Here is a 20,112-nt window from a genome sequence, read left to right on the forward strand (position 1 = left end):
GGCTCTGAAGCTGCATGTGGCTATCTGGCACTACCTAGTGTCTCCCTGGCGCTTTTTCAACCAACAACATCGCCCAAGGAGAATTCCTGGGCCATTATTATGCTTGTCCAATACAAAAACAATCACATTTTCGTGAGAGACTGGCAAAAACAAAGTCATCCTGAAGTTTTCATAACTTGATGTGAAATTGGTAGTCTGTGCAGCCCTTTGAGACTTTTTGTGATTAAGGGCTCTACAAATAAACATAACCTGACTATTATTATATAAAATGTTTTATTTTTAGCAGGAATCCTGCAATCTAGAAAATAAATTGTTCACTAACATTATCCAATTACTAATACATTTTAATTATATATATATATATATATATATATATAATTTACATTTTTAGCAAGAATCCTGCAATATAAAAGTAAATATTTTCCAGTTACCTTTGGTCTTCTTGAGCAGTTGGACTGCCCCCTCATGAGGATCGGGTGGGTACTGCACGTCAGTTCGCTTGTTTCATATAAAAACCCTTGGCCTTAAAAATGAGCAGGCTTGAGTGCATCGATAATTGGATGAGGAAAAAAACACCTTGTTGACGTGTAAGTAATTACTTTATTATATGAAAAATTCATAGTATGAGCGAATTTTGAGTTAAGATAAATCTTTAGACATTTTTTTGTCTGAAAGGCTGAGTCACTTTTCAACATCACTTGTTTTCACCTTACGTGACGTTACGGCGTGATTTGACGTTAGGAGTGACGTCACAGTGCCGCCAGGCCATAGCCAGCTGACGTCTGCTCGGCCGCACGTGCGCCTGGCTCAAAACACGTGAGCAAAAAAACGTGCACACAATTCCACGCATGCGCACCTAAGACGACCATTTATCTTTTTTCATAGCACTCATGTGAGCAAATTTTGAAGTCTCCTCTTGAATGAGTAAAGAAGGGGAGGAATATTCAAATGAGGCTGCTCCAACAAACACAAGGTAATAATATAAATAAAAAATGAAAACCACTCCGTGGATGTGGCGTCAAACGGCCAGGAGCAATTTTTTTATTTGAGTATAAATTATGAATGCTAGGCTATTAGCGAGCTAATGAGTGATGGAGGGAAACGGAGCGGATGTGCTCCCCCTCCCTCTCTACTCTTTCTTCATCCCTCTCCTCCTCAGTCCTCCATCCTCTTTTCATCCGAGTGTTTGCAAAGTCTTATTGTCTCATTGTATATTCTATTTATTTTTATTTGGGGGGGCGGACCAGACTGACCCACGCCATGAACCGTCCGGCTGCTTTCACAGGTCACTTCATTTTCTTTTTCTTTACATTTTATATGCTATAAAATAACCAGTACAAAAACTGCTGTAGAATGACAAGTCGTGTTTTATTTTCTGTTTTCATTTATTTGTGCATGAGTACTGCTACTTTGGGTGAGGCATTTATTTCCATAACTAGGCTTAAATGGTCAGTGTGTATTATTTAGCACCTCTTAGTGGTAGAAAAGAAACACTAAATGGAATAATAAGCATAGAGAGAATAAATGTATATTCTCTATATTACTAAAATGGTAATACATGTTTTTACACATGAATAATAATACATCTGTCTTCAAAGCGCCTTTTAGGACACCCAAGGTTGCGGTCCATAGATTATCAAACAACAATAAAACAAGCAAGTAAATAAATACAGAGTTAAAAAAGTGAGGTGGTATGTGAGGCGGATAATTATTATTTATTATTATGAACAGGAAAGTCTGAAAACGCGGCTTTTGAGTCTGGATTTGATGGTGGTGTAATTCTGGAGGTAGGGTGGTATTGAGTTCCAGAGCTGGGGGGGGGCAGACTGGCTGAAAGCTCTGCTCCCTATTAAGCTGAGACAGGCAGCGGTACAGTGAGATTGAGGGAGGAGGAAGATCTGAGGATGCGAGATAACATTGCAATGTGAAGGAGGTCCCAGTGTTAAGTTATGGCCTTGTGGGTGTACAAAAGGATTTTGTAGGCGATTCCTTGGTTAATCGGGAGCCAGTGGAGTTCCTGAAGGACATATTCTCAGATTTTTTTTTTTAATTTATGCCTTCATCAGCCATGGCAAAACTTGAAATATTTCCCTTGATTTGTGAATAATCCAGAATATGAAACATTTTTTTTAAATTACATTACAGAAAAGAAAGAACTTGAGCATTACATTCTCATTTTCGGAACATGTCCTATAGTTCAAAATGGGATGAGGATAACAATGTGAAAATTGGTCAGAAAGAGAATGCTTTTATTTTGAAATTGTGATAAGGAGCTTAAATTGATTTAGCGTGAAAAGTTGTCTTGATTTAAGAAGGTTTTGTTGCTATTAAATGTGCAACTTTTCTGACACAATTAGCTAAAGCATCTTTGTCACATTTTACCTTTTTGAACGTTATCAATCTCCCATTGTTGATGAGGGCACCTGAGTGCAAACAATGATTCAGCTGCTCCCGGATGACGTTCTGGTTCATATTTCATATCATTTTATTTTACAATATTTTGATTGATAGCTTGCATGTCAAATATGTGAACTGTGTCCTTGTAGCTCAGTCACGTTTTCCTCTCACTCGTTGCTGTATATTTGCATGCTTGTCCTGCCTTTTGGCAAAATGAATCATGTTTAAAAAAAGAAACATCTTGCAGCTCTGGCCCCACCACCCACGACCTTTTCGACCAATAGGAAGGCTTGTTGCTCAGCATCCCGTGGCAGGAGCCCCACAGGTCAGTGGAGACAACTCATGGCCTGCGGACCAAATGTGGCCCGCTACATCATTCTATGTAACCCGCAAGACAATGCTGGGAGGAGCACAAGAGAAAAACGAGCTACAGTGACCTGCAGTTTTAAATTGGTCCACTGGATGCCGCCAAAGCCAGGCGCTACTGAGAAAAAGCACCCACTACAGCTGTATTTGCTGACTATCATTAATCAACCAGAGAACATTAAGGAAACCCAACCTATTTTTTTTCTTTTGCTTAAGAAAGTCATGGAGGCACTGTTTAAGGCATTCCGAAAAAATGAAATGAGAAAAAAAATCGCCCCTGGTTGTCTGCAGGATTTTAAAGGAACTTTAGATCTTTTCTATGAAAGATATTAAATCCAACATCAAAGTTCCCATATTCAGGTAGACATTTTCATAAAAAAAAAACTAAAAACAGAAAGACTTAAATCATTCAATAAAGTTAGTTAGTTTAGTGTTTGTATGCTATTTTTTATCACTTTGCAGTCTGTATGATTTTACTAGAGTTAAAACAGTATACTGTCGTTAAATTTAATTTGATCGTTGTTTTTTTATTTTAAATGCACAGTCGATAAACACTACCAGAGATATTAAATCTTAGTGAAAGGAAAAATTATTGATAACTGTTTTTAATCAAATCTTAAATCGCTGAGTTAGTTTAACTGTGAGCCTCCAAAAAGACCCCCAGCTAAGGCACACTTTTTATGCCATTTATTTACTATTCGGGGCCCTGTGACAATGTTTTTTCAAGCATGTGGCTCCAAAACTAAACCCCTGGTCTAATTGATGAGTGAGCAAAACAAAACAGACATGATGACTTAAACATGCTGCATCAGTAAAGTTTTAGGGCAGAAAGCTGTGACCTGGATATTCTGTTATTACATATATTTAATGTTGATGATATCTGGGTATTGTCTGTTGATGCCCTTGCAACATTTATTGCAACCTGGTCATCGTGGAAAAGGGATTGCCTCATGTGTGGCCCCTTCTCACGGTTTCATTTTCTTTATGCTGAGCTTTTTGCGTTTTTTCTTACCCTCATGTAGGTCTCAGATCCGGGGATGGTGTAATAGTGGTCTCTGCAGCCCTTTCAGGCTTTTTGTGATTAAATGCCATACAAATAAACATGGCTTGACTTTGCTTGTTTCCCAAAATGAAATAAGATGCTGCTCATGTGTGCAGAACGGTCAGAGGCCAAAGGGAGCGGCACTCGGATTCCGTCAGAGCGCAAGATGACCACACAGCGGCAAAGGGAGGCCCACAAGGTCAGAGTTCGGCCATTTTGAAGCTAGCTTGGATTAAAATTTGGCAATGGGCTGTCACTTGACGAGGCCTCACTCGGACAAATTGATAACGGCCAAATCGGAGTATGACGGCGTGTGGTTTATCAATGATCCCTCAATTGCATTTTTAAGGATTGGCGTGAGTGGGCCTGATGTGGAAAATGTGGAGGGGGAAATGGGGGAGGAGGCCTCTCAATGAAAAAGGCTGTTGGCCCTCAGTGAGCATTGAATAAGCGGTGAGCTGGAAAATGAGTATTGGCGGCCGTGGCAAGAGATGACATCATCAGTTTACAGGAACGTGAACAGCATCTTCTAGGCTGCGAGATGCTCATTGTTCACTTGTGACAAATAAAGGCATCAAAAAAACGAAAAAATAAATGACGGCATCACATCTAAATAGCCATTATTTCATACGGACAGTAGTAAGAAATTCCATAGTATCCGTGTATAACACACATTTATTTCACCTACAAAAGAACTCAAAGTTTGGGTGTGCATTTTTACACAATGTTTTAGTATTCTATCGTATTTGTGGAATGATTCATCAGAATGGAATGTAAGACAAATAATGAACACTCGATTCCCAAGGTGAGAACTGTGACCATGTTGCATAGTTCAAAGTAAATACATCCTGTATCCTTCTCATATGCAGTATTTTGTGACATTCTTACAAAAGAACTCCGCTCCCACCTTGTAATGAAACTATTATTCCGGTCAAAAATAACAGTCAAAATGAGCTTCAATGATCATAAGTAACTCCGCGAGGGAGTATGATATTTGTTGACATGTGACACAAGCTGTTATTATTACTTCAAATGTTTTATGAAATCTTCAACGTCACACAATGAAATGAAATGCGCGTAGAGTCAAGTCAAGTCATGTTTATTTGTATAGCCCTTAATCACAAAGAGTCTTAAAGGCTGCAACAGACCACAGATTATTGCAAACCACAGTCTATTATGACACCATCCCCTCATCTAAAACCTACATGAGGGCAAATAATACACAGATATTGTCAACATAAAATATAGGTTATTCATATGCTATAGAATAGAAGTGTGTTTTAAGCTTAGATTTAAACATTTCCACTGAGGTTGTAGATCGAATCTCAGGGGGAAGAGCATTCCACAGCACCAGGGCCCGAATGGAGAACGCTCTCGAACCTGCGGATTTCTTCTTGGCTCTTGGGATCACTAGTACACCAGCATTTTCAGAGCGAAGGCTCCGGACCGGAACAAAGGGGAAAATTAAATCTGAAAGATAGGAGGGAGCAAGTCCATGCATGATTTTGTATACAGGGATGTGATTTGACCAAAGTGAAATTATCTGAAAATTAGCGGGGGGGGGGGGGGGGGGGGGTGATTGCTAGCTGGGGGGGGGGGGGGGGGGGGGGGACCAGGTAGGACCAGGGCAGTAAAAAGTACAATAAGTATAGGCCCTACAGTAAAGTGTTGGTGTAATGTACACATGAAAATCTATTATTGTAATTGTTAAATATTTATGGCCATTTTTATTACGTTATAATATTTTCGAAAAAAATGGGAAAACTGTCAAATAAATTTGAAAAGTTTACCACCTACCTCAAAATTCACGACTCTATCAGCAACTGGTACAGGTTGTTGGGGTGGATCACGTCTCTTTATTACCGCTTCCGATTGTGATGTCAATAAGGGATGGAGGCCGTAAAGTTTTGGAGTTTTCGTTTGGGCACCGAAACTTCCAGCGATGGAATAATTTGTCGTTCTTGACTGGAGTTCTTTCACGTGTTTTTTGCTCTTTGCGTGACTTTCAAGAGCTTTGAAACCTCTCCCACCATAGTCGATGGTATCATGACACCAAATGCAAAGTGCTTTCCCGGCACGATCGATCTTCCGAATAAAGTCATTGAACAAATTCGTCACAGTCTTCTTTCCAACATTCGTAGATAATTCCTTCTCCAACCAGTCCCATTGAAACTTGTTTTTTACAATCTTATCAATTTCTTTAGCTCGCGGAGCATCTTTGCGTTCGATCACGGACATCTTTCTTTAAACACCCGGCAAAAACGTGTGAGAAATGAACAATGGCACACTCCTATAACAAGCGCGTTTATTGGTCAACACGAGACTTCAACCAATCGCAAGTACGTTTCATTTCAGTTACGGAAACACTCAAATGGCATGCTGTCGAGACGAAATCGTTTTTTTTTACCAATTAAAACACCGGAAATTTTAAAATTTTATTTTTGGAGATAAAAAAAGCGGAATTCCGCGAATTAGCGGAAAAATCACATCCCTGTGTATATTACCAACAGAACCTTAAAATCACATCTTAAGCTAACAGGTAGCCAATGCAGGTTAGCTAAAATCGGGGTAATGTGATCAAACTTTCTTGTATTAGTTAAAAGGCTCGCTGCAGCATTTTGTACCAGCTCAAGGCTCTTGATTTTGGACTTCGGGAGACCGGAGAGTGGTGCATTACAGTAATCGAGACGGAAGGTAATATACGAATGAATTATAATCTCCGTATAAAATGATCTTTTGTCGGGAGATAAGGTTTAGCATCTTTTATTACTTTTGTCTTTAAATATATGGTTTGGCTCTACTGAAAAAAATCCATTACCATACGGCTCTTTCATGGTACCCAACCCCTGCTCTACAAGATGGGATGGGGAGAGCAAGGAAGGGAGGGGGGAGGGGAAAGACAAAGCGGAAAGGAGTGAGGTGTGCCTCGGCGCTCTCTCTCTTTCTCGCCCACTCGCTCTTTGGCGTCAAAGCGGCGAGCTTTTGCACTGAGGTAGCGAAGGGGCGAGGCGGATGTGCGGATGCGGTTGCCATGGCGTCACCCTGCGCATCGCCGGGGCCGCGTCGCCGTAGTGATGGCTCGGTCAGAGAATGTCTCTTTTTCCCTGTTTTGGAACGCAACGAGCAGGAGAGGCTGGAGAGGACTGAGAGGATGGAGGTTCGCCGGAGAGGAGGCGGAGGGGAAGCCAGACGACAACACACTGAGGACAGGCCCAAGCGCTGGACGTGGGGGGGCCCACCGGATGCAGATCACGGTGAGTGGGATTTGGGGGCCCAGGGGCCGCTTTGCCCAGGGGCCGCTTGGTCCAGGAGCCTTGGGGACTTTCCACAGGTCGCATTTGTGCGAGGATGCAACATGACCTTGAGCGCTGTTTTTTAACAAACAAGAAATGACGCAGGCCGGTAAGAATTGATCCCGCCCCAACTCGGCCGCCATTACAGGACAGAATGTCGACGCCCTCCAGGGCTTCCTAGCTCTTTGGTGTGTCGCGTTCAAGAGCCCCCACAACAAACCTTTTTTGGGGGCATTTTGTGGATTTTCATTTGGGCACTGCACAAAAACAACATCGACCACAAATTAACAAAATTAAATCACAAAAAAAGCTGCACAAAAACAGCAGTCCAATACATTGATATAATACATAAACATGTGCCAAAAGGCTTTAGGCTGAAGCTTGTGTCTATTCCACTTCTTTGTTACAGGATAGACAGATTCCAATTACTTATAAAAGACATGAGAAAAAAAATCACATTTCAAGCCTAAAATGGTTCAGCTGCGACTCTAGATAAATATATCTTTATTGTCCCCAAGGGGAAATAATTTTCGTTTGTAACCCAAAAACTTTTGATATATTAATCCCCTTGGGCAATTTTATAGAAATGGCACATAGTATTTATTTATGACATGGATATATATATTAGAAACATGTTTAACGTCATCATGTCAATTGTTCCCTGAATGAATAGCTTCTTGCGTGGCACTATGGCTTTTAAATGAGTGTCTGCGTTGTAGAAAAACAACTGTTGAGTATTGGTTGCTTACTTGCTTTACACACTAATCACATTTAAGTTAAACTATATATTCAAGTTTATCATGTTTAAATTGTAAAACTATGTTCTTTGTATTCAGCGTGATGCACAATTCCGTCAGCTTTCTTATACATTACTTGACTTCTGTAGTCAAATAAACCTTTCTACAATGCTTCCAAATGTAATTGTTTCTGTCAAGATTTTTTTCCCACGACACAAATCTAACATGCTTCCTTTGTGGCACCTGCTTGGCCTCATCCTTCTTCCCTGTTTTCTTGAACGCATCATCTTTTGACATTTATTTCTTGCAATGCTGACCTGCCGACCAGGTAACACTCAGACCCCGCCCTGCCACGCCTTTGGCTCCGTCCAGCCCGGTCCGCTCCACCAAACCCGTCACGGTAGCGATCGCTCACTTAATTTTACCCCGCCCTCTTCGCTGACCAATCGCACGCTTTGCATGTCATGCTAGTTTTTTCGCTCCGTGTGTGTTTTTGTGCTTTTTTGTCATTTGTGTGCAGGTGTTATATTTAATGTGCAAAACACATCAAAAGCAAAATATGTTGTGTAAATATTGTCCATCCCTTTTGTTATCACGGCAGCTCAAAATGACGCCACCTACATATGTAATTGGGAGATACATTTGCTAACCACTAGAGGAAGCCCTCTGTTTCCTATTTGTGCAATTATCAAGTGGTTGACACAATCGGAAAACGTCTGATTTCCGATGATGCATCCCTGGTCATTTTTCATCACTGTGGTAACCTGGCGTGGTGACCTCATTTGAGCTTTTTCCGAGTTCCCATTTTGACCGACTCCATTGTTTTGTCCGTCAGCTTGTGAATTCTTGACTCCCCCCACTCCTTGGGATCAAGCAATGATCAAGCAGCTGTCCAACTCGGCTGCCGCCCTCAACGACACGCAATCAGGTGAGGTGCAATCGTGCAGCCCGTCAAACATTTGTCCAAGATCTGGAACAACTTTTTTTGTTTGTTTGTGTAGCCTTTTCCAACAAGCAGCGACCTCAACACAGTTTGTCCAACCGCAGAAGCGTCGCAGCCTTTCCCGAGGAGACTACACAAGCCAAAACGCCCACTGTCAGTTTGCACACAAATGTCGAAACAAGCAAAACGTAAATTCATCTTAACGTAATTTCAGCAGGGAGAAGCTCCAACTGCACCTGTTCGGAGTTCGTCCTTTCGGGCCAACAGGAAAGGACCTGCTACACCAAAAAGGTGAACACACGTATTTTCTGAAGGTTGTCCCCAGCTCCTCTGCTATTTTTTCAGGAGCAGTGTTCATTTTACCCCTGAAAAGTGATGGGTCTCGGGGACTCGCATGCTCAAAAATCTATGGGTCCCAACTGAGATCTATGGATCCCCAAAATTTAGTGTTATCGAGGTTGAAATTGTGAATCGGCGACAAATATATAATAGAAATCTATATATTCATTCAGTTTTGATCATCACAGTTTGGTAATGCAAATCAGTTATCACTTCAAGATTTTTCAGTTCACAACAATATTTTACATTATACAAAATAATATTACTGAAATAATTATATTAATCTATATTCTTTAGTTTATTTTCTTTCATCAAATCGTTGGCTTCAACACACTAGTTTTCCTTGCCTCCGCGATCTTCCGAAGAATTTATCTGCTGTTTTTTCCTGCCGGAATTATTGCCGTTGTTATCACTTTCTGCATTATGTTTCGACTTATTACTGACACTGAAGAAATTAACAATTTTGTGTTGATTTTCACCTAATACTAACTGTTTTTTCGGAGGCATACTCATACCTGTCAACCGCCACGGCTCCATGCACTTACAAACCGACATATTTTCCCTTACAAAATACAAAAAAAATCTTACACCATATTTTTTTTTCAAACGTGTTTATGTAGTTTAACATGTTATATTGTACATGTGTTTCCTTATATCATATATTGTTAATGAACATTTTGTTGTGAGACACTCAGTTGCTTGACATGAATGAGGTTTATTATTTAAAAAAGTTCAAAATGAAGTAGCTTGGACGTTCACTGTAGAAGGAAAAAATACATGCAATTATAATTAAGTAGAATAATACATTTTCTTATTCAAATTATTAATTAATTAAATTATTGTTGGTAATATACTGATTAAAGGGATAACCACAAACCTGTCTTTTTCATTTTCTCCTTTTATACTTCCTTTTTTTCTTAACTTCTTTATACAACAATAATGATTCGTAATATAATGCATCAAAGCAAGTGAGCCGTTTGAGAGCCGGCTCTCTTTGATGAGTTGAGCCGAAAAAGCCAGTTCTCTAAAAAGAGACGGACTTCCTCCACAACAATCTTGTTTTCCGAGATCGGCGTGCAGACGAAAATTCGAACCGCGAGACCAAAACAATAATGGCGTATCTGCCTGACGAAAAGTTGAGAGCGGTAAATCTCAACTCATCTCATCTCATCTCATTAGCTGCACCGCTTATCCTCAGTAGGTTCGCAGGGGTGCTGGAGCCCATCCCAGAGATCATCGGGCAGTGGGCAGGGGACACCCTGAACTGGTTGCAGGGCACACAGGGACAGACAACTCGCTCGCTCATTCACACCTAGGGACAATTTGGACCGGCCAATCCACCTGAAATGCATGTCTTTGGAATGCGGGAGGAAACCGGAGTGCCCGGAGGAAACCCACGCAAGCACGGGGAGAACGTACAAACTCTGCACAGGAAGTCTGGTAGCTGGATTTGAACCCACACAGGAGGTTCCCAAGACCTTAGAACTGTGCCGCACACGCGCTAACCACTCTGCCGCCGTGCTGCCCGAGTGCGGTAAATCTTTGTTAAAAAAAAGTATCGGGTAATAATGACAATTTTGTGTCAAAAAAGTTTGACACAATGCGTCCCCAGCAAAAATGATGCGTCTAGGACGCAGGGACGCGGGCAAACGAGAACACTGCGGAAGCCTTGTGATTTTGAGATCATAAACCTCGGAGACCTATTTGGATCCAGAACCTGAATCGGGGGAGCCTGCATGATGTTGTTGCATTTGAAAGTCTTAAAGGGACAGTTTGTTATATTTTACCCCTAGCTGTGTTGTATATGTGTTGTGACACTGAAAACGAGTGCTACAAATAAGATTACATACTATAGAGCAGGGGTCACCAACCTTTTTGAAACTGAGAGCTACTTCACGGTTACTGAATCATACGAAGGGCTACCAGTTTGATACGCTCTTCTGAAATAACAAATTTGCTCAGTTTGCCTTTAGTTATACATTATTTATAATGATTAGTAATACTCACCTATGTAAAGACACTGATCATGTTAATGATTTCTAACAATGATTATCAAAAATGACAACAAGGTGGGAAACAGATATCAATATTCAACACTTTATCTCTATTAATCACAGTATTTGTTACATTTTCAGATGATCACTTACATCACTACATTTTAGCAAAAAATATCCCATTTGCACAAGCCACTGACATGCCCTGTTAACAAATCATGAACTATGTTGCAACATGTTTCAAAAAGTTAACAATTATGTAATGTTAAACAAAATCAACTTACATATTTTTAAATATGTAATACATTTTTTATTTCACATTTTGAACTAATGGCCAAGTCTGTGTTATGTTTAACAAAATTATAACTTTTAAATGTCATGAACACACTTTTAAATTGAACACAATTCTTCAATATTTTAATTCAACTTTGCCATGGCACTACCATGTTGTCACTGACTACATCTGGTATCCGTCCTTGGTTAGTGGGAAGACTGGCATTGCATGCTGTTCACCAGTGTGTTGTAATCTGGTGTGTAACTTGACACTGCAACTGTGAGTGAGTCTCTCAGATGTGCATCAGTGAGGCGTGTTCTGTGTTTGTTTTTGATGAAGTTCATGTCAGAAAATGCTGATTCACAGAGATAGGTTGAGCCAAACAGGCTGGCAACCTTCATGGCTGCTGTGCATACTCCACTGTACTTCTCTGTGTCAACAAGGCGCCAAAAGTTTGGTGCAGCCTGGTAGGCTTTGAGATGGAGATCATTTTGCAATGTTATAATTTCAATCTCCACCTGTCCAGCATCCAAGTTGAACGTTGCACTTAACTGCTCAGCAAAGCATGTTGTGTCCCCATTCATGAAAGGGTTGGAAATGAAGAACACACATGGTTCAAGCTGATGAAGGTCACAAAACCTATTCTCAAACTCTTGCCCAAGTCTGTTTATTACTTCAATGTACTTTTCTGCCACTTTTTCAAATGTCTCAGATGCAGAAGCATTGTCTTTCAGCACTGACTGCACAGAGGGAAAGTGCAGAACTTTTTTTCTCTGTAAATCTGCAGAGAATGCATTCATTTTGGCTTTAAATGCATTTAAAGCACTTATCATATCGACAACAGTCTTACCTTTGCCTTGCAGCTGGCAGTTCAGGAGGTTTAATTTCCCAGTAATGTCCACCAAAAATGCAAGGTCAAGTGTCCACTCTGTGTCCTCTAGCAGTGAGACATCTTCGCCTTTGGACTGCATGAACTCTTTGATTTCACGCAAAAGAGACAAAAAACGATGCAAAACTCGTCCTCTGCTGAGCCATCTGATTTCTGTGTGTAGCAGTAGGTCCCCATATTCTGCTGACATCTCCTCTAATAGTACCTTGAAAATCCTGTGCTGCTTTGCTTTGGAGCGGATGTTGTTTATGATTTTCACAACGGGAGTCATCACGTGCCCAAAGCCGATCACTTTCGCACACAACGCCTGCTGGTGAATGATGCAATGGTAATGCAGAAATTTGGGGAAGTCTGGGTCACGTTTACAGTGAGCGATGAAACCTGTCTGTCGGCCGACCATAGCAGGAGCCCCGTCTGTTGTCACCGCTACCAGCTTTTCCAATGGCACCTTTTTCTGCACGAAAAACTCCTTCACCGTGTTATAAATGTCAACTCCTCTCGTAGTTGTCTTTAAGGGCAGTAGTGTCAGGAGTTCTTCTTTTGTGGAGAAATCATTAAACACCATCCGGATAAAAACCAATAACTGCGCTGTGCTGCTGCTGTCCACGGACTCATCGCACTGGAGGCTAAACCACTTGCACTTCGCCAGATCCTGCTCCAACTGATCGACCAAGTTACTGGACATAGCTGATACTCGTCTTGCCATCGTAGATGCCCCCAGTTGGACGTCGGAAAGAGTGGAGATTAGGTCGCTTCCATTTTTCTCGTCTTTAAATACAGTGTTAGCAATTAATAACATCGCTTCTTTGACAACTTCTCCATCTGTAAATGCCTTTTTTTTCTTGATCAGAAAATGTGTAGCTCTAAACGAGGCTTCGGTTGCTTTTTGTGAGTTTTTGGCCGGCCTCGTAAAAAAAGACTGTTGCTTACCCAGAGCGGTCTTTAGCTCACGGGCTTTTTCTGCCCGTAGGGCGCTTGCAGGTGGATATTTATCATGGTAGCTTTTGTGACACGTATTGAAATATCTCTCCACATTGTGCCGTTTTGCTGTCGCCACGGTCGTCCCGCAAATCAGACACACGCAGGTTTCTTTTACAGTCGTAAAAAAGAACTCCTCTTCCCATTCACTGTGAAAGAGATACGTTTTCTTTCTTTTTTCTGCCATGTTTTTGGGGTACGAAAGTGCATACAGCGCCCGCTAGCTTACTCTCCACATCCCACAAGCTCTACTTTACTGCCCATAGGTAAATATTGTGCGCGTTAACCTTAAAGTATTTTTAAGATAGTATTTTTTAAATCTATATACATACAAGTGTGATTAAAAAAATAATAGCAACAGAACAAAATTAATTTTTAGACGCAGCTCTCTATGAGATGTGCTATTTTTGGAACAGGCCCGCGGGCGACTCATGTGGTCCTTGCGGGCGACCGGGTGCCCGCGGGCACCGTGTTGGTGACACCTGCTATAGAGACTAGGAGGTGCCAAATAATACACAATGTCCCTTTAATGGTGTCCACCTCCGAGGAAATGCTCCTGGTACCAAAGCACTTCCTCCAAACTAGCCTAAATAGATCCATGCTGCTTTGTCTGCAGGATGCGAGCCAGCAGAAGCCGGGCGCAGTCGCCCTGCTCACCAGGCCAGCATCCGTCCTCCCCCCTCCGGCCAAGGGCCACCACCCCTGGCACCAATGTCGCCAACAAGAAGATGCCCAAATCCGCCAGCAGGGAACTCTGCGCAGGTCAGCTCCAACGGTCCCATTTCCGGAAAGAAGCGGCTTAAGTTGTTAACGTGTCCCCTGACGCGCTCAGAATCCCCGGGGACGCCCACAGGCCGCAGCCCGGGGGGCACAATGGACGCCGAGGAGGCGTCGCGGTTGCTGGCCGAGCGGCGCCGCCTGGCCCGCATCCAGAAGGAGCAGGAGGAGTTTCAGCGCCAGGAGCAAGAACTGTAAGTCTGCTTCTTTCTCACAGGGTTTGTACGGGTGCTGAAATCCTTGTAAATACTTGAATTCTAATGTGTTTTCAAGGTTTAAAAAAATGCAAGAATTTTGGGTGAAGTGCTTGAGAATGCTTTAAATTGTTGCCATGTTTCTCAGCAGTAGACTATAGACCAGGCATTAAATGAAGAAAACAAAACAATTCTGCCTGAAAATGACGCCCACAAGCCTGCTCTGGTGGCTTGGCTTTGCCAATGCATTTCTTCTTCCTTTTTATTAACGACAGCTGGCATTAGTTTGTACGGTATTATAATATGGAGCGTCAATACCTCCTATGTGTCGCGCCCAAGAGGACAGTTGAAAAGACCAAAATTCCGCCAGGCTGCCGGTTTGATGAACAATGGCTTGAAAACAGTAAAACACAATGTCTAAAACGTGAAACAAATCTACTCACTAAATGCTGCACAGTATGTAATAAAGAGATCCCAGTCTTCATAATGGAAGCATCAGCTCGCTCCAGTCATATGAAATTTTATTTACAGAATTAGTTTAATTATGTTTTATTTTGCTAACCATTCACTACATTTTACACATAATGACTATGCAATCATAAACTGTTTATTAGTGTGAAGATTACGTTTCAATTATGGACATTTATAAAGTGCCATGTAAAACATTAAGTTAGCGTTTCCCAGTGGTAAATTGTAATGGGAATAATTTCCCGCAACTGAAAATGTAAGCTACTTATTTGCAATTTACTCAAAATTTCTAAATGTTTTGTCTTAGTCTTAGTAAATAAATACTCATGCAAGATTACAAATCACATAGGTAAATCGTGGATATATTCGTTTACCTGGAAAAAAAACGTGATTCTCACCAAATTTCTTCTTTGAATGATACTAGAGAAATTTGAAAAATTGGCTTTGAAATTCCTTAAAATGTGCTTGAACTTGGCCATGAAAAAGGTGTATGAACCATAATATGAGAACTCGGTTCCATTTTTGCAATCTTGTCATTCGTCGCTTTGGTAGGCTCAGAGCTGAGGAAGAACGCAAAAAGCAGCAGGAGGCTCAGGACCTGCAGGAGAGAGCGGCACGGCAGGCCCAGGAGGAGAAGAAAAGTCGTGAGGATGAAGAACGCCGGCAGAAGGAGCAACGTTGGAAGGACATGCAGGAGCAGCTAGACAAAGAGGTGGGTGGACGCTCAGATGTGGCTCTGGCTCCAGGAGATGGCTTTGGTTCAGCTTTCTCTTTTTTTGTGGCCCTTAGAGGGAGGAAGCCTTCCAGAGGGCCCACCGAGAGGCTGAGAGGAAGAGGAGGGAGCGCGAGCAGATTCACGTACAGGAGGAACACGAGAGGCAGCAGAGGAAGAAGGTGATGACCCCAAAGGACCCCGCCCAGGGTAATTGACCCAGGGGCCAAACCTCACCTTCCCATCTGTCTGCTCCTTTGTAGAGAATCGAAGAAATCATGAAAAGGACTCGTAAGAGTGAGGTGGAGGCTCCAGTAGATGGTGCAGGTACCTTTTCTCTTGTCGACTTGATCTGCTTTCTGACAAATTCTTGAACATATTTGGTTCAACAAACATTTCTGACTAGGTTATGTTTCCCTCTAACGACAAGCCAAAGTGATTATTTTGGGGAATCCACTTGAGAGTTATTTACGTTGTTGTGACGTCACTGCAGTGTGACTCAGCAGCTCAAGTCAGAGAGGAAATTTCGCCCTCTAGTGGAAGACACCACCATTGAAAACGATCCAAAAATGTGATGTTTTTTTAATCCAAATTTTTATTGTGATTACACCAATAGAAGTCGACATTTGTAATACATTTTAATGTAAGTCAAGTTAATTTATATCAACTACCTAATCAGGTTACTGGTCTCAAAGAAATATGTCAATAAATAAATATGGTAAATACAAACAAAGTCATGGGCGGCACAGCTGCTAAATGGTTGGTGCGTTTTTGGCACAGTTCGGAGGTCATGGGTTCAAATCCAGCTACCTTCCTGTGCAGAGTTTCCATGTTCTTGCTGTACCTGCGTGAATTTCTCCTGCGCACTCTAATTTCCTCACACATTCCAAAAACATGCATGGCAAAGGAATTAGTTACTCCAAATTATCTATAGGTATGAGTGAGCGTGTAAATGTCTGTCTGTTTCTGTGTGCCCTGAAACTGGCATTCCGTTCGGGGGTTTATCCTGTCCACTGCCCGGAGATAACTAGGATGGGGTCCAACACCCAATAAACGGTGCAGATATTGGACAAACAAAATCACAGTTGGTCATGTGACACAAGCTGTTGAATAATTACCAGAATCTGAATCATTAAAGGGACATCTTTATTGATTAATACCTCGTAGGGGGACCGCTTCACGTGGTGTGTCTTGGGAAAGTACAGCCTAGGGGTGCCCATCCCTCCTCAGGCCTTGTTGTTAAGGGATTCAACCAACCAACAACAAGTGGTAAAACAAACAACCTCAATCATAAAAAAAACCCATTCATTTGAATAAAAAGTAAAACCATCATATGAATGTGCATTGTTTTGTAAACATCTGTAGGTTGACAAATTTGTATTTATTTTGCATAACATGAGGGTCAACTAGAGGGAGCTGACATGATAGTCCTCCATCTTGCTGCTACGGGTACCCCAAAAGTAAAAAACATTAGGAGAAGCTTTGTAAAAAAGTAAAATTGTGCTTTTTGGTCATTTCTTCGTATTCTTCCTTGTGCTTAGTCCTTATTTTCGGTTGGACTACACAATAGTCAAGACATGTTTATTTGTATAGCTCTTAATCACAAGATGTCTCACAGGGCTCCACTGACCATTAGAGACCTCAGACTACTATTCCACCATCCCTTGATCTAAAACCTACATAAGGGCAAGGAAAAACTCAAAACCTCAGCATGAGGAAAATAAAGTAAGTTTAAGAAAGGACCGCACATGAGGTAATCCCCCTTCCAAGATAAGCAGACATCGTCAATATGAAAGCTAGGTCTTCTATAAGCTATAGAATACAAGTGTGTTTAAGCCTAGATTTAAACAGTTCCATTGAGGTTGCAGATCAAATCTCAGAGGGAAGAGCATTCCACAGCAGCAAGGTCCGAATGGAGAGCGCTCTTAATCCTGCCAATATCTTCTTGGCTCTTGGGATTACTGGTAGACCAGCATTTTCCCAGCGTAAGGCTCCAAACAGGAACATAGGATGAAATTAAATCTGAAAGATAGGAGGGGGCAATTCCATGCAATACAATACAATACTGCGACATCTGGTGGTCAAATGTAGTGTGCATTTAATGAACATTTTCTGATGTTTAAAATGCTTTTAAAACTTCAAACTAGTCAATGGCAACCTAAAGACTAAAAAAGGTTAAGTGACAAGTCTTCATTTGAACACAATACGTACGTAGACCGACCAAATTGTTGAGGAAACGTTCTGCAGCCGTCTTGATTAAGTTATATGTAATCGTTTTACATGCATGTTACTGTTAGCATGTGACGTGAGGGCAGAGATGTCGCCGCTGGTCCTGGAGGAGGATGCCCCAACTCCTATCCAGACGCCTGCTGTCCTGTTGGCCTCGCTGGACAAGAGCTGTGTGGACGAGTTGTCGGATGGGGTCCAGTCTATGGATGTCAGGTGAGGATAAAAACACAGATTAGATGTTTGGAATTGTCACCGATAGGTCCTCAATGGAAATTCCTGGTCGGTCTGCGTCCGTCAGTCCAGTTTCCAGGGACGAGCCGGCGAGCGCTCAAGAATTCTCGCCGCTGACGGACGAGCCGGATCCCAGTAGCCAATACACGGAACTGCGAGCTGGCGACCTGAATGAGAACCTCTTGATCCAGGCTTGCGCCACCGCCGCCGCCGCCACGTCTTCTCCCCTCGTCCGCCGTGTGGACCCTGGACAGGTGGACGTCTGAGGTGAGGACAGGGTGGGCCGCATTGGGTTAATGGTCACCGAAAAAACATTTTAAGCACCGGGTTCAAACAATTGGCATGGGGGATGGGGCAGGAAGAAAAAAATAATTGATTGATTTGAATGACTGGATTTCATTTATCTGCCCATACAGTCACAAATCCGAGATACTTGAGGAAATAGATAATGTGATTTGTCTCGTATGCGTTTATGAATAAATATACATGCATACATGTACATTCTATATTTATCATCTGCGAGCAAAGCGATGGTGGTGATGATGTTTCGTTTAGAATATAAGTATGTATAGCCCTTTGAGACTATTTGTGATTAAGGGCTATACAAATAAAAATGACTTGACTTGACTTGTACTGTATATATCTGTTTGTTTGTTTGTATATGTTTCTGTCAGTCCCAGAAAAGTGGGAAGTTTAGAAATGACCACCATCTTTCACAGGCAGTCAGATAGGTTACCCTAAATTTGAAAAATGCCTTAAAGAATCTGACTCAGCACTTTTCTACCCCATTTCAAAATTGTAGTCTAAATGCCACCCAAAAATGTGTTCGCGTCTCAACGCGGATGATGCTCTTAAAATGGACAACCATTCTAGTTCACCATCTTGTACATTCTCGTCACCTAGATCCTCCTCCATGTCTTCTTCCATCGTCTTCAGAAGCCTCTTTAGTTTCTCCTCCTCCTGTCAAGCGTCCCTTTTTTTACAATGCAATTCCAACTCCGGCCTATCACCAAGCACTACAGTATATATTTTAAGATATTTCTCCTGACAAACAGGATTGGATTACAATATGAATCAAAGTTCATGCTTGGAATTAAAGTGTATTTGCTCTACACTTTGCTGACACATTTATGAATATTTCTGCCAATTAATCCAACCTTGATTATCTCTTTTTGGTCTTTTATCCTGAAGTGCCATGTCTAATCTTGTTTTCAGGATTTGGCGTACTTGCTGGTCTTCGGCAGCCATCTTGGTTTTCCCTCCAGGGCCAGCCGGCCCTCATCCACGTTCAACATCTCACTTGGTCGAAGACAAAAGTCGAAGTGGGAAAGCGGCACAGGCCATAATCCGCATTTGCGATTTCCTCCCACGTACAGTAGCCTCTTGTTTTCAAATTAGTCACTGTCACTTGTGAATAAAAGCGCAGGCATCGTCAAGATCCAATCTCACTCGAAAGATTTTGCCAGAAGCTCTCGGCCGAGCCAGCAAAGCCACTGAGATGACGAGGAAGGAGCTGAGAAGTCAGAAACGGAATGGAGATCCATCTGGCGCTCGCTGCATGTCTGCTGAATTGTAGCAAGAACTTTGTGTGACCGCTGTGCACGAACAGCTGTGAGACACCGACGCTAGCTGCACAACTATTCATCGATTCCACGCTCACTTTTGCCTTTAAACACTCAATTTAACCCGCTCTGAGTACGTGAGCTAACATGTCAATACACTCTTTCGCTTCTGTTGGGAGGCCATCATAGGATAAAGGTCCCCCTACGCTTCAATATATCCTTGTAGTAGAACTGATGCATGGATGACTCATGAGTAGCATCAATAAAGTTCATCAAGCCATGGAGTCTGTCTTTTTGTTTGTGCAAACACAAGTCCGATATAAATGTGTTCAGAACGAATAAAAATGTGTTCATACATTTGAAAATCTCTCGTTTCCGACTTCTTTGCGAATATTTGAAATAACGCTACTGACTCAATAATCAAAGATAACAGTTGCCAATCATGCTCATTTTCACATGATTAAGGATAAAAGTCACGGCATTTTGAAATAATTTATGGAAGCTGTTGCTTGCTGCTGTGAAACCTATCCAGAGCCGATATATCCGTTTTTGATGTCATCAAAAGTTTCACATTTAAAAAGACAGTTTGAAAAAAAGCTTCCTAAAATCATTAAAGGCCCAGTGTGTAATATTTGACCACTAGATGGCACTGTATTGTCTAATGAAAACCAGTTCATTGGAGCACAG

The 20,112-nt window shown here is 41.8% G+C and overlaps 2 protein-coding genes across 10 annotated transcripts; one reads left to right on the plus strand and one right to left on the minus strand.

Annotated features, from left to right (window-relative positions):
- The first annotated feature begins 871 nt into the window (after nucleotides 1–871).
- On the plus strand, nucleotides 872–19,709 carry map7d2b (MAP7 domain containing 2b). Of its 9 annotated transcripts, none has more exons than XM_088322052.1 (16): nucleotides 905–973; nucleotides 2,645–2,722; nucleotides 3,922–4,004; nucleotides 6,933–7,059; nucleotides 8,164–8,235; nucleotides 8,671–8,763; nucleotides 8,837–8,931; nucleotides 8,993–9,069; nucleotides 13,869–14,014; nucleotides 14,085–14,223; nucleotides 15,244–15,403; nucleotides 15,481–15,585; nucleotides 15,667–15,730; nucleotides 17,701–17,845; nucleotides 17,931–18,130; nucleotides 19,079–19,709. In XM_088322052.1, exons 1-15 carry the CDS (start codon nucleotides 949–951, stop codon nucleotides 18,127–18,129), a joined length of 1,608 nt encoding a protein of 535 aa, XP_088178178.1. In that variant the 5' UTR covers nucleotides 905–948; the 3' UTR covers nucleotide 18,130; nucleotides 19,079–19,709. The 9 variants fall into 9 exon arrangements, with proteins under 9 accessions (XP_088178179.1, XP_088178178.1, XP_088178174.1 ...); XM_088322048.1 differs by lacking the exon at nucleotides 905–973 and adding an exon at nucleotides 1,126–1,285; XM_088322049.1 differs by lacking the exon at nucleotides 905–973 and adding an exon at nucleotides 1,126–1,285 and having other exon boundaries at nucleotides 8,996–9,069.
- On the minus strand, nucleotides 10,982–12,857 carry LOC148348302 (general transcription factor II-I repeat domain-containing protein 2A-like). The gene is made up of 2 exons (XM_088322057.1): nucleotides 12,236–12,857; nucleotides 10,982–12,166 (listed from the first exon to the last, which is right to left on the minus strand). The coding sequence occupies exons 1-2, from the start codon at nucleotides 12,837–12,839 to the stop codon at nucleotides 11,592–11,594; spliced, it is 1,179 nt and encodes a 392-aa protein (XP_088178183.1). The 5' UTR covers nucleotides 12,840–12,857; the 3' UTR covers nucleotides 10,982–11,591.
- Nucleotides 19,710–20,112: the final 403 nt, after the last annotated feature.

This window comes from Urocampus carinirostris, chromosome 18 (assembly GCF_059441175.1).
Source record: "Urocampus carinirostris isolate Australia breed hairy pipefish chromosome 18, RoL_Ucar_1.0, whole genome shotgun sequence".
In the NCBI taxonomy this organism is placed as follows: Eukaryota; Metazoa; Chordata; class Actinopteri; order Syngnathiformes; family Syngnathidae; genus Urocampus; species Urocampus carinirostris.

Coding starts and splice junctions, on each gene's coding strand:
- map7d2b (XM_088322052.1), top strand. CDS start 949: ATGAGGCTGCTCCAACAAACACAAG. Junction 974..2,644: donor GCTGCTCCAACAAACACAAG/GTAATAATATAA, acceptor AACATCTTGCAG/CTCTGGCCCCACCACCCACG. Junction 8,236..8,670: donor GCTCCACCAAACCCGTCACG/GTAGCGATCGCT, acceptor TTTGTCCGTCAG/CTTGTGAATTCTTGACTCCC.
- LOC148348302 (XM_088322057.1), bottom strand. CDS start 12,839: ATGGTGTTTAATGATTTCTCCACAAAAGAAGAACTCCTGACACTACTG. Junction 12,167..12,235: donor CTGCCAGCTGCAAGGCAAAG/GTAAGACTGTTG, acceptor CATTCTCTGCAG/ATTTACAGAGAAAAAAAGTT.